Source organism: Penaeus japonicus, unplaced genomic scaffold (assembly GCF_977035675.1).
Source record: "Penaeus japonicus unplaced genomic scaffold, GWHDUDI00000001_assembly GWHDUDI00000006, whole genome shotgun sequence".
NCBI classification, from domain to species: Eukaryota; Metazoa; Arthropoda; class Malacostraca; order Decapoda; family Penaeidae; genus Penaeus; species Penaeus japonicus.
In genome coordinates this window covers 4,847,401-4,859,900 of record NW_028234408.1, presented here as the reverse complement: position 1 = coordinate 4,859,900, position 12,500 = coordinate 4,847,401, and the positions used below count along the sequence as shown (strand labels likewise).

Genomic DNA, 12,500 nt, shown 5'->3' with positions numbered 1-12,500 from the left:
TAACTCGAGGCAAAGGACCTGTCGCAGAAAGTGCACGTATGAGGCCTTAGTAATCTATGGGTTGTCCTTACGTGGTGATTGAGGTTCGAGCGATAGTAAAAGGTTGCACTGCAGAGGGAGCAAGTGTGTGTTTTGGTTCCTGTGTGACGATGAAGGTGATCCTGGAGGTCGGCTCGCCTGGCCAGGGTTTTGCCACAAACAGGGCAGACGGCTCCGCCTTCACCCGTGTGGCTAGCCATGTGTGAGGCATAGCTAGACGGCGTCGATAGAGTCTGACCGCAAACCTGGCATGAATAAGTGGGTCTCTGGCTGTTGTGTGTGGCCAAATGAGCCTGGAGACCTGAGGCTTTACTAAACCCTCTGCCGCATATGGAGCAGTGGTGGGCGTAATGCCCCTCGTGCTCAGCCAGGTGTCTGCGGTAAACAGACTCCAAAGCAAAGCCTCTTCCACATATCTCGCATCTATGGCTGAACTGGCCAGTGCAGGTGTCGTGGTGTGTTTGCATGTTGCTTCGGTGGCTGAAACTCCTTCCACAGTTCTCACAAACAAACGGTTTCTCTCCTGTATGAGTTCTCATGTGCACCTTCAGGTTTCTATTGTTTGCAAATATTTTGGAGCACACATTACATTTATTTACCTTCTTTTTCTGTGTATGAGTCTTCATGTGAGATATGAGAGCCTGGAGAGACGTGCACTCTTTCGAACACACTTTACAAGCCAAGCTGTCTTGCGTGTGATCTTCCAAGTGTTTCTTGAGCTTAGCTTTCCTGAAGAATATATTATCACACAATTTACATGGATATGTCTTGTGAAGCTGTACGTGTCTGGTAAGTGCCCTTTCTGAACTGAATTTTTTACGACAGGTATCACAGCTAAAATGAAACGCATAAGCCTTATGCCTTCGTTCAATGTGTCTGACTAGTGCCTGACGGTTTGAAAACACCTGATCACACTGACGACAGATCTGCAACTTTGCATGCTTTTTGCTTTTGACATTCTTGGCCAGCAGGGTGGGCTTGTGATATTCAGTGGCTTCCTCTGCTTTCCTTGGCTCGTCCCTCACAACGGTCGAGGACACGATCGGCGAACCCTCCGCCTCGTCGTCTTCTGGCGTTTCAACGGCGATGTATCCCTGACCGCTCGCTGGCTCCTGGCTGTGACTATCGGGAGACCCGTCGATGACGTCCTGGCCGTGAATTCCGATGTCGTCCTTCTGCTGGCCTCCGCTGCCGACGGAGCCGATGTCCACCGACTCTGGCGAGGTGATCTGGCTCACTTCGGAACTCGAGATCTTGGCCTCTCCCTCCTCCACCATCTCCGAGCACTCCTGCAGGTCCTCGTCGTTGGACGTGTCTTTGATCGAGGCGGGGGGGTCGCTTATCAGGTTGCAGTCGCAGTCCTCGATGTCTATATCGCAGTCGACGAAGACTAAAGTGTTGTCGTTGGCGGTGGGCTTACTGAGAGGCTGCTGTGACTGCGGTTGGGGCTGCTGTTGCTGCTGAGGCTGCTGCTGCTGAGGCTGTTGAGGCTGCTGCTGAGGTTGCTGCTGCTGCTGCTGTGCTTGCTGAGGTTGCTCCAGTTGAGTCACTGTTGGGTTTATGATTGCATTTACGTGATTCTTCTGCTGTTGCTGGTGATGAATTGCAAGGTGATTTGGCTGCTGTTGTTGTTGTTGCTGCTGCTGTTGGTGATGCTGTTGCTGTTGATGCTGATGTTGCTGATGGTGGTGCTGCTCGGCGAGGAGGTGCTGCTGATGATGTTGCAAATGCTGGTGCATTTGGTGGTGGTGCTGCTGTGGCATTTGGTGAAGAGCTACAACTGGAATGTGGTGATGTTGCTGCTGCTGCTGCTGCTGCTGTTGCTGCTGGAGCTGCATCCCTTGCAACTGGTGACTAGTCTGGTCCTGTGGGAGCTGTGCGACTTGAAGGTGTGGGTGCTGATGGTGTAGCTGGACAGTCTGGTACTGTAGAAGCTGGTGGTGCGTCTGTTGGTGCTGTGTGTGCTGTGTCTGTTGCTGCTGCTGTTGTTGTTGCTGCTGTTGTTGTTGCTGTTGTTGTTGTTGTTGTTGCTGCTGCTGCTGTTGTTGTTGCTGCTGTTGTTGTTGTTGTTGCTGTTGCTGCTGTTGTTGTTGTTGTTGCTGCTGTTGTTGTTGTTGCTGTTGTTGTTGTTGCTGCTGCTGCTGTTGCTGATGATGATGGTGATGGTGATGATGATGGTGATGCTGTTGGTGCTGCTGCTGGTGTTCTTGCTGCTGCTGCTGTTGTAGCTGCCTGTAGGTGCCGATCCTGACGCCGTGCTTCTCGCAGGAGGCTTCAACTTTTGTGCTGAGGTACTTCCTGTTGGGCGGTTCAAGGGCGTGGGTGAGAAACGCACCAATATTGCGAGACAAAGAAAATAATATTATATAAAAACTTACTCTACGCGTCTGTGAATGATGACGTCTGGCCGTGAATTCGATGTCGTCCTTCAGCTGGCCTCCGTGCCGTCCTGGCCGTGAATTCCGATGTCGTCCTTCTGCTGGCCTCCGCTGCCGACGGAGCCGATGTCCACCGACTCTGGCGAGGTGATCTGGCTCACTTCGGAACTCGAGATCTTGGCCTCTCCCTCCTCCACCATCTCCGAGCACTCCTGCAGGTCCTCGTCGTTGGACGTGTCTTTGATCGAGGCGGGGGGGTCGCTTATCAGGTTGCAGTCGCAGTCCTCGTGTCTAGAGAGTGAGGAGAGGATGTGTCTTTGAGGCTCCGCTGCGACGGAGCCGATGTCACATTGCGCGGTTATTGGTCATCGGAATCGAGATCTTGGTCTCCCTCTCCCCATCTCCGAGAATCTGAGGGTCCTGTCGTTGGACGTGTTTTGATCGGGGGGGGGGTCGTCTTATCAGTTGCAGTTCGCAGTCTCGATTGTCTATATCGCAGTCGAGAGAGAGAGAGGCTACTTCGGAGAGAGATCTTGGCCTCTCCCTCCTCCACCATCTCCGAGCACTCCTGCAGGTCCTCGTCGTTGGACGTGTCTTTGATCGAGGCGGGGGGGACGCTTATCAGGTTGCAGTCGCAGTCCTGTCTGCTGTGACTGCGGTTGGGGCTGCTGTTGCTGCTGAGGCTGCTGCTGAGGCTGTTGAGGCTGCTGAGGCTGTTGAGGCTGCTGCTGAGGTTGTTGCTGCTGTTGTGCTTGCTGAGGTTGCTCCAGTTGAGTCACTGTTGGGTTTATGATTGCATTTACGTGATTCTTCTGCTGTTGCTGGTGATGAATTGCAAGGTGATTTGGCTGCTGTTGTTGTTGTTGTTGTTGCTGCTGCTGCTGTTGGTGATGCTGTTGCTGTTGATGTTGATGTTGCTGATGGTGGTGCTGCTCGGCGAGGAGGTGCTGCTGATGATGTTGCAAATGCTGGTGCATTTGGTGGTGGTGCTGCTGTGGCATTTGGTGAAGAGCTACAACTGGAATGTGGTGATGTTGCTGCTGCTGCTGCTGCTGTTGCTGCTGGAGCTGCATCCCTTGCAACTGGTGACTAGTTTGGTCCTGTGGGAGCTGTGCAACTTGAAGGTGTGGGTGCTGATGGTGCAGCTGGACAGTCTGGTACTGAAGAAGCTGGTGGTGCGTCTGTTGGTGCTGTGTGTGCTGTGTCTGTTGCTGTTGTTGTTGTTGCTGCTGCTGCTGTTGTTGTTGCTGCTGCTGTTGTTGTTGCTGCTGTTGTTGTTGCTGTTGTTGTTGTTGCTGCTGCTGTTGTTGTTGCTGCTGCTGTTGTTGTTGTTGCTGCTGTTGTTGTTGCTGTTGTTGTTGTTGCTGCTGCTGCTGTTGCTGATGATGGTGGTGATGGTGATGATGATGGTGATGCTGTTGGTGCTGCTGCTGGTGTTCTTGCTGCTGCTGCTGTTGTAGCTGCCTGTAGGTGCCGATCCTGACGCCGTGCTTCTCGCAGGAGGCTTCAACTTTTGTGCTGAGGTACTTCCTGTTGGGCGGTTCAGGGAGAGTCTCTGTGAGAGAAGCACCAACAGACGAGAGAGAGTTGGAGGTGGGAGAGAGAGAGAGTGAGAGGAGTGTGAGGTTGTTGCTGTGTAGTGTTGCTTGAGGTTGTCCAGTTGAGTCACGATGGGTTTATGATTGCATTTGACGTGATTCTTTGAGTCTGCTGGTGATATGAATTGCACGGTGATTTGGTGTGTTGTTGTGTTGTTGTTGCTGTGTGCTGTTGGTAATGCTGTTGCAGTTGATGTTGATGTTGTGTTTGTGGAGTTGCAGAGCGAGAGGAGAGAGAGAGAGAGAGAGAATAGAGGATTTTGGGGTGGTAGAGAGATAGATAGGAGGTTGTTGCTGCTAGTTTGCTTGCAGAGGGTTTCTCAGTTGAGTCACTGTTGGGTTATTGATTAGCATCTTACTTGAATTCTACAGCTGTTGTGGTGCAGAATTGCAAGGTGATCTGCTGCTTTTGATTGTAGTTGTTGTTGCTGCTTGCTGCTGTGGTGATGCTGTGCTGTGATGTTGAGAGATAGAGTGGAGAGAGAGAGAGCTGCTGCTGCTTGGAGCTGTTGTGTGAGAGGGGGAGAGAGAAATTTATATTATATTCTGGTGCATATGGTTGTGTGGTGCTCTGCTGTGGCAATTGGTGACGAGCTACCAACTGGAATGTGGTGGATGTTGTGCTGCTGCTGTGCTGTTGTGTGAGACTGCATCCTTGCAACTGGTGACTAGTTCGGTCCTGTGGAGCTGTTGCAGAGAGAGGGGGAGAGGGAGAGAAGAGAGGAGGGGGAGAGGAAAGGAGAGAGAGCTGGTGGTGGTTGTTGGGCTGTGTGTTCTAGGTTCTGGTGCTGTTGTTGTTGTTGGCTGTGCTGTTGTTGTTGGCTGCTGCTGATGTTGTGTGCTGTTGTTGTTGATGATGTTGTTGGTTGTGTTGCTGTTGTTGTTGCTGCTGTGTTGTTGTTGTTGCTGCAGTTGTTGATGGTTGTAGTTGTTGTGCTGTGTGTTGAGATGAGGTGGTGTGGTTATGATGTTGGTGAAGTGTTGGTGAACTGGTGCTGGGTTCGTGTGTGCTGCTGTTGCTAGCTGTGTAGGTGGCGATCTGGACGGACGTTGTTCTCGCAGGAGGCTTCAACTTTTGTGCTGTTGGTACTTTGTTGGGGCGGTTAGAGGGAGAGGTGAGAGTGTGAGTGAGTCTGTTGCTGTTGTTGTTGTTGCTGCTGCTGCTGTTGTTGTTGCTGCTGCTGTTGTTGTTGCTGCTGTTGTTGTTGCTGTTGTTGTTGTTGCTGCTGCTGTTGTTGTTGAGTGCTGATGTGTTGTAGCTGTGCTTGTTGTTGTTGCTGTTGTTGTTGTTGCTGCTGGCTGCTGATGTGATGATGGTGGTGATGGTGATTGTGTTGATGTGGTGATGTGTATGGTTGTGTGCTGGTGTTTTGCTGTGCTGCTGTTGTAGGCTGCAGTAGGTGCGATCAGACGCGTCGTTCTCGCAGGAGTTCAACTTTTGTTGCTGAGGTACTTTCCTGTTGGGGCCCCGGTTCAAGAGGAGAGAATTATTTTAGAGAGAAAACTTATCTTCGGACCAATTTGAGTGGAGAGAGGAGAGGTGGTAGAGAGAGAGAGGATTACTCTACGAGAGAGTGGGGGAGAGAGAGAGAGAGAGAGAGAGGAGGGAGAGAGGGGGAGAGAGAGAGAGAGAGGAGAGAGAAGAAGGGATGGGAGGGGGTGGAGGGGGGGGGAGGAGGAGGAGGGAGGAGGGAGCGAGGGGGGGAGGGGAGAGGTGCGGAGACGTGGAGGGGAGGCTCGAGATGTACCCCCCCCCGGCCCCCACCGCCGACATGGGAGGGGTGGGAGTGAAGGGGAGGAGAGAGAGGAGAGAGGGAGGAGAGGAGAAGGAGGAGCTGGGTGGGGAGGAGAGAGAGAGAGAGAGGGAGAGGAGGGAGAGAGAGGGGGGAGAGAGAGAGAAGGGAAGAGAGGAGGGTGAGAGAGAGAGGAGAGAGAGAGAGAGGAGGGGAGAGAGAGGAGAGCGGAGAGAGAGAAGAGGGGAGAGAGAGAGAGGAGAGAGAGAGAGAAGAGGAGAGAGAGGAGAGAGAGAGCGAGGAGGAGAGAGAGAGGAGTGAGAGAGAGAGAGAGAGAGAGGGGGGAAGAGAGAGAGGGGAGAGAGAGAGAGGAGAGAGAGAGAGAGAGAGGAGAGAGAGGGAGAGAGGAGAGAGAGAGAGAGAGAGAGAGAGAGAGAGAGAGAGAGAGAGAGAGAGAGAGAGAGAGAGAGAGAGAGAGTTAGATAGGTAGATAGGTAGATAGGTAGATAGATAGATAGAGATACAGAGAAAGAGAGAGAGGGGGAGAGAGGGGGGGAGAAGGGAGAAGGAGAGAGGGGGAGAGGGAGAGAAGGAGCGAGGGGGAGAGAAGGGAGAAGGAGAGAAGGGGAGAGAAGGGAGAAGGAGAGAGGGGGAGAGGGAGAGAAGGAGAGAGGGAGAGAGAGAGGGAGAAGAGAGGGGGAGAGAGGGAGGGAGGGAGAGGAAGAGGGAGAGGGAAAGAGAGTGGGAGAGTAGGAGAGAGGGGAAGAGAGTGAGTGAGGGTGAGAGAGAAAGAGAGGGAGAGAATAAGGGAAAAAGAGAGAGAGAGGGAGAGGGAGATAAAAAGAGAGCGAGAGAGGGAGATAGAAAGAGAGAGAGTAAGAGAGTGGGAGACAAGGAGAGAGGAGAGAGAGGGAGAGAGAGAGAGTGAGGGAGAGAGAGAGAAAAGGAGAAAGAACAAAAAGAAGAAAAAGGGAAAAGGAGAAAGAGAGAGGAGAAGGAGAAGGAGAAGGAGAAAGAGAGCAAAAGAGAGCAAAAGAGAGCAAAAGAGAGCAAAAGAGAGAGAGAGAGAGAGAGAGAGAGAGAGAGAGAGAGAGAGAGAGAGAGAGAGAGAGAGAGAGAGAGAGAGAGAGAGAGAGAGAGAGAGAGAGAGAGAGAGAGAGAGAGAGAGAGAGAGAGAGAGAGAGAGAGAGAAAAGAGAAAGAAAAAGAGAAAGAAGCAGAGAAAGAAAAAGAAAAAGAAAAAGAAAGAGAGAGAGAGTGGGAGAGTGAGAGAGAAGGAGAGAGGGAGAGAGGAGAGAGAGAGAGTGAGGGAGAGAGAGAGAAAAGGAGAAAGAACAAAAAGAAGAAAGAGGGAAAAGGAGAAAGAGGGAGAGGGAGAAGGAGAAGGAGAAAGATAGGCAGAGAGAGAGAGGAAGTGAGGGAGAGAGAGAAAAGGAGAAAGAGAGAGAAGGAGAAGGAGAAAGAGAGCAAAAGAGAGCAAGAGAGAGAGAGAGAGAGAGAGAGAGAGAGAGAGAGAGAGAGAGAGAGAGAGAGAGAGAGAGAGAGAGAGAGAGAGAGAGAGAGAGAGAGAGAGAGAGAGAGAGAGAGAGAAAGAATGAGAGAGAGAGAAAGAATGAGAAACAGAGAAAAAGAAAAAGAAACAGAGAAAGAAAAAGAAAAAGAAACAGAGAAAGAAAAAGAAACAGAGAAAGAAAAAGAAAAAGAAACAGAGAAAGAAAAAGAAAAAGAAACAGAGAAAGAAAAAGAAAAAGAAACAGAGAACGAAAAAGAAACAGAGAACGAAAGAGAAAGAGAAAGAGAGAAAACAATCCAGTCTTACCTATACAATGACAACCGATGTTCAAGAATGTCCAGCTCATTGATGAGGTGGAAACACTTGCTGCAGATCGCCGTGGAGTGCAACAGGTGACGAGGCAGCACAGTACCCACCAGACTCCCAAGTTTGTCTCCCACACTTACCTGGGGGGAAATGATGTTATGAATAGGGTTTTGTTTTCCTAATGAGCAATGAATAATAATACTGACGATAATAACAAAATCAATTTTACGTTACTCATTTATTAGCTATTCGTGTCTACGGTATAACCTGTTGAGACTCGACAATAAACGTGCCATTGCATTCTCAAAAAAATTCTTCCACACGATCACCAAAAGACACTTACTTTGGACATGACCGTTGCCAGTGAGTCGATGGAGCAAGCGGCGACTGTCTCCTCACTGGCCGTTGCCCCTCTCACCCCTCCGTCGTGGTTGCTGCTTGTTCCCTCTATGACCAGGTCGCAAACCAGACACACGAGTCCCTCGCCTCCACTGGTCATAGAATCCTCCTCGTCGGCGCGTTTCTTTTTGAAGGAGGTTGACGGTTCGTTCTGTTCGAGAGGGGGATTTGTTTGTGCAGGGACTGTTAGTTACCTTTAAAAAAACAGTTCTATGATATCTATCTATCTATCTCTCTATCTATATATTGTCTATTTTATGTAATATTATATTCCTCGTCCTAATACAGGCAGAAGTGACTGAAATCTTAAAGTTTATTCAGTTTCTAGTCTATTATTATGTTACGTGTACCCTGAAATACTACTTATCTAACAGACTCAGACCTGGGAATCATAATAATGATAATAATGATAATAATAAAAGACAAAAACATATTACATACACTCAAACACATCAAAACTTTTAAAGAACCCCCACATGATAACACACCTTGGCTACCGCAGCAACTAATGACTCAATGGGACACGGTATCATTCCTTCTGCCGGGACGATAAGAACACCACCACCGATCATGCCCGCGTTGTTGATGGTCCCTTGCTGATTCTCCGCTATAGTAGTTCCTCCACTACACGTGCCACACAGCTGGTTGTCAGTGCCCGCTTCAGAGGTCTTCTTCTTGACATTCATGTGAGTGCATGACTGGAGGAAAAAAAGGAGAAATGGCTACTCTTTCTGGTATTCAACTGGGGATAATGTGATTGGAGAATTATATTGTGGCTTTAGACTTATGGAGTTATGAATGAGACTGAATAGCTTCGAGATGCAAGAGATGTCATTAAGATGTCTTGATTATCGAACTGCGATAATCGAGACACATTAATTACATCTCTTGCGTCGTGAGATTATTCAGCCTCATTTGTACCATTATCTAGAGGAGAATGAGGTATCATGCTTTTAAAATACCTGAACCTGGTCCACCACAATGTTTTTGGTCTGCCCAAGACACTCCTGGTGTGTGCTGTGGCTGCTGGCTGATGTATTGACATGATTGCTGACACTTCTTTGGGGTGCAGGCTGAGGGTGGGACATTGGTGGTGCAACATTGCCTGAAGGTGGCAGAGAGTGGACCACATGCTTCTCTGCAGAAGCTGCAGTCTGCTCAAGCTGCCGGGAATTTGTTGAGGTCCCTTGTCCAGCACAGTCCTAAAACAATCATTAATGGAAAACTTTCATATGGGTCATGTTCATCAGAATATATATATGTATTGTGTGTGTGTGTGTGTGTGTGTGTGTGTGTGTGTGTGTGTGTGTGTGTGTGTGTGTGTGTGTGTGTGTGTGTGTGTGTGTGTGTGTGTGTGTGTGTGTGTGTGTGTGTGTGTGTGTGTGTGTGTGTGTGTGTGTGTGTGTGTGTGTGTGTGTGTGTGATCACACAGGAACACAAATGTATAGCTTTATGCTTATGTTCCCATTTGATTGAGGATATAACAACAAAATCTTCATATAGTTTGGATCAGTGCATATCTTGAAGATACTGTATGCTGTATTCATCAAATGTAGTAATTCCAATAAACAACAGCCACCTACCTGCACATCTGAACGATTTACAGCCCTGTGATCAGTCCGCGTTTCAACCCGTCTGTCAACCACGTCAGTCACTTGCTGGTAGTTCAGAGGTGTGAGATAAGGGAGGAAGGGAGGAATCTGAGCCCCGGGCAATGGCTGATAATCATAGTGGGAGCGAGACATCGAGGGATCCCCGGAGGTCATCCCCATGTTGACGTTGACTGCCAGGGTGTGGCTGGCAGGGCCCCGTGCTGTAGTCTTCACCTGAGAGGATTCCACCTGGTGCTCCTGTGAGGGGAAATTCTCTCCACTGGCTCCCCCCATGGGTCCCCCAATGCCCATTCCTGCCACGCACTTGTTCCAGGCTGTGTCCAGGCGGCAGTCTGTGTAGGAGTAGGTGTAGGGGTGGGCAGTATGGTTGGGAGCAGCAGCAGAGCGCGACGTGCCGCAGCCTCCCATTCCCTCCCATCCCCTTCCACTGCCATCCTCCGTGTAAACCCCCATCCGAGAGTAGTCTTCATACACTGCCCTCTGCTCGTGATGGGTGGTGTGTGTGTGTGAGGGCCTTGTCACCTCCCCACCACAGGAAGGATAGGACCCCCCATTGTACACGCCCTCCTGGGGGAGCCTGCGCTGGCATACCTCCATGGCATATTGCCGCGGGTCAGAGGAGGCCTCGCAGGGCTTTGAGGAGTGGGCGATTCCCGTTCCCTGGCCTTGCCTTCCCAGGTGCCCCACTTCCTTGTAGAGGCTGTCAGAGGTGCCCGGAATCATATCACTCAGCCCCCCTCGCATACTCTCACTCAGGTTGGCAAAGTACGTTGAGCCTGAAACAAAGTAGTGCCTTCAGAAAATGAACAGGGAGATAAAACTGTAAATAGATTTGACAAAATCAAAAAGAAATATCTGAAAAGAAAAATGTATAACTTATTCATAGATGAAAAATGGATAAAAAAAACAAAAAAAAGAAAGAAAGTATAAAGTAAGAAAAAGCACACAGCATTTGAATAAATCTGCTACTATGACTGACAGAGACTGCAAATGATGAACTTATCTACTGTATCTAAACCAACTTTTAAACATTAAAATCTCTCCATCCCCTTAAATCAGAAAACTTGAACCATTTCCCCTCCGCTTCAAAGCACTTACCAGCTGAAGGCGATGCGTGGGGCATGGCGTACGAGTGTTGCTGGGGCGGCAGGAGGGGAGAGTAGAGAGGCGGCTGCGCTGTCATTATTGGCCTCAGGAGAGTCTGCTGGGAGTTTAGTATGGGTGTGTAATAGTAACTTGTTGTGGCGTTGACTTGCCCAGCGGAGGTGCCGTTCCCTGTGCTGGTTCCTGCTGCTACTGTTCCTCCTCCTCCTCCTCCTCCTCCATGAGCCAGGTGATAGCTTGACGACACGTTGTTGGTGACGCCACTCCCGCTAGCGGCAATAGTCACATTGCCGCCTCCCCCTCCCCCTCCTCCTTCGTTGTAAGTGGTTGGAATCGCTGAGGATCCACCACCACCACCTCCTCCAGCTCCTCCTCCTCCTCCTCCTGCAGAAGCAGTACCCCCAGCACCATCTGCTCCTCCTGCATCTCCTTCCTGGCCCGTGTTGCTGCCATTACCCGCATGGTAGCCAGAGGACACGGCCACTCCCCCGTTACCGCTGGCCCCTCCTCCAGCTTCTCCTCCTCCGTGATGGTAATTAGTCTGTGCCGCGGCTGTGCTCCTGCATCCCCCTGCCACTTGTCGGTGGGCTTGGTAAGTGGACGTAAGGTTGCCGACTCCCCGGCTGCCCTCGGAACCCACCCTGCCCGCTTCGCAAACGGGAGGAACAACCGAGTTATCGCACACAACCCGCTCCTGCTTGTTGTTTCCATTGCTGTTGGCACTGCCATCGCTGCAGCCAACATTACCATGGGCAGTGGTGTTGTTTCCTCGTGCTGCGGTCGCCATGACGACTAGTGGTGCCAACAATATCACTCTCGCTTCTTCCAAAGGTTACATCTGCCATGGCTGTTAGACGTCACCCACACTGCTACCTTTCAGGTTATTGGTGATGCTGGATGTCCAATAACAATGCATGGCATAACAATCCCTAGAAAGGAGAAAAAAAATATGTCAAATTTTTGGATTATCTATATAACTTTCAACTGCTATCTATAACCCAATACTGCTTTTATTAACCAATTCAAAAGAGAGAGGATCGGGGGAAAAGAGAGAAAAGAGAGAAGAGAGAGAATAGAGAGAAGAGAGAGAGAGAGAGAGAGAGAGAGAGAGAGAGAGAGAGAGAGAGAGAGAGAGAGAGAGAGAGAGAGAGAGAGAGAGAGAGAGAGAGAGAGAGAGAAAAGAAATAGAAAAAGAGAAAAGAAACAGAGAAAGAGAAAAGAAACAGAGAAAGAGAAAAGAAAGAAAAGAAAAAAAAGAAAAAGAAAGAAGGAAAAAAGTTGTCTGACATTTTCACTTCTTGTCGCTCATCACACATCAAAATGGTGACCAGTTTTCTTATCTCAGCAGCTCTTGAGGTAATTGCTCTGCCATGCTCTGCCAGAAAGCATAAGAGAGATTTAAGGAGATTTCCCTGTCTATGGAATTTCTGATCTGTAGTTCTTTATCTAGGCTTTAAATGGGGATGATGCAGCTACTAATTATAAGCCTTTAACAATTATTTTGCTTAATAGATTCTATCTCTGCCTATGAGATGTAATGGGATATAAAACGAAAGTATCAAAATCATACTTTAAAATGTTCTGTACAATCTATGTATCACATAATATACATATGAAGCAATAAAACAAAGCATACATTCAACTTGCCAGAGTCAAAGTATTTGCAAAATTACGAGTACCAAGATCTGACGCCATTACCAGATCAGAATTATCATAATTTGTATCAACAAGGGTTATGGCAATAGTCTCAAATGAAAATACAGAAAACTAAACAACACTGTCTCAGAAAAAAAACAAAATGACTGACAGTGCCATAAA

The 12,500-nt window shown here is 49.2% G+C and overlaps 1 protein-coding gene across 1 annotated transcript in view; it reads right to left on the bottom strand.

Moving 5' to 3' along the window:
- LOC122256645 (uncharacterized) overlaps positions 1-12,500 on the bottom strand; it is a 14,573-nt gene that overhangs the window by 684 nt on the left and 1,389 nt on the right. Inside the window, exons 2-10 of the mRNA XM_086537590.1 lie at positions 10,677-11,611; positions 9,549-10,354; positions 8,928-9,167; positions 8,454-8,663; positions 7,910-8,116; positions 7,567-7,706; positions 3,267-3,947; positions 2,850-2,874; positions 1-2,072 (exon numbers count right to left, since the gene is read on the bottom strand). The exon at positions 1-2,072 is cut by the window's left edge and continues 684 nt beyond it. Coding sequence (XP_086393716.1) covers positions 1-2,072; positions 2,850-2,874; positions 3,267-3,947; positions 7,567-7,706; positions 7,910-8,116; positions 8,454-8,663; positions 8,928-9,167; positions 9,549-10,354; positions 10,677-11,469 — 5,174 coding nt within the window. The 5' untranslated portion in view covers positions 11,470-11,611. The remainder of the gene's footprint in view (positions 2,073-2,849; positions 2,875-3,266; positions 3,948-7,566; positions 7,707-7,909; positions 8,117-8,453; positions 8,664-8,927; positions 9,168-9,548; positions 10,355-10,676; positions 11,612-12,500) is intronic.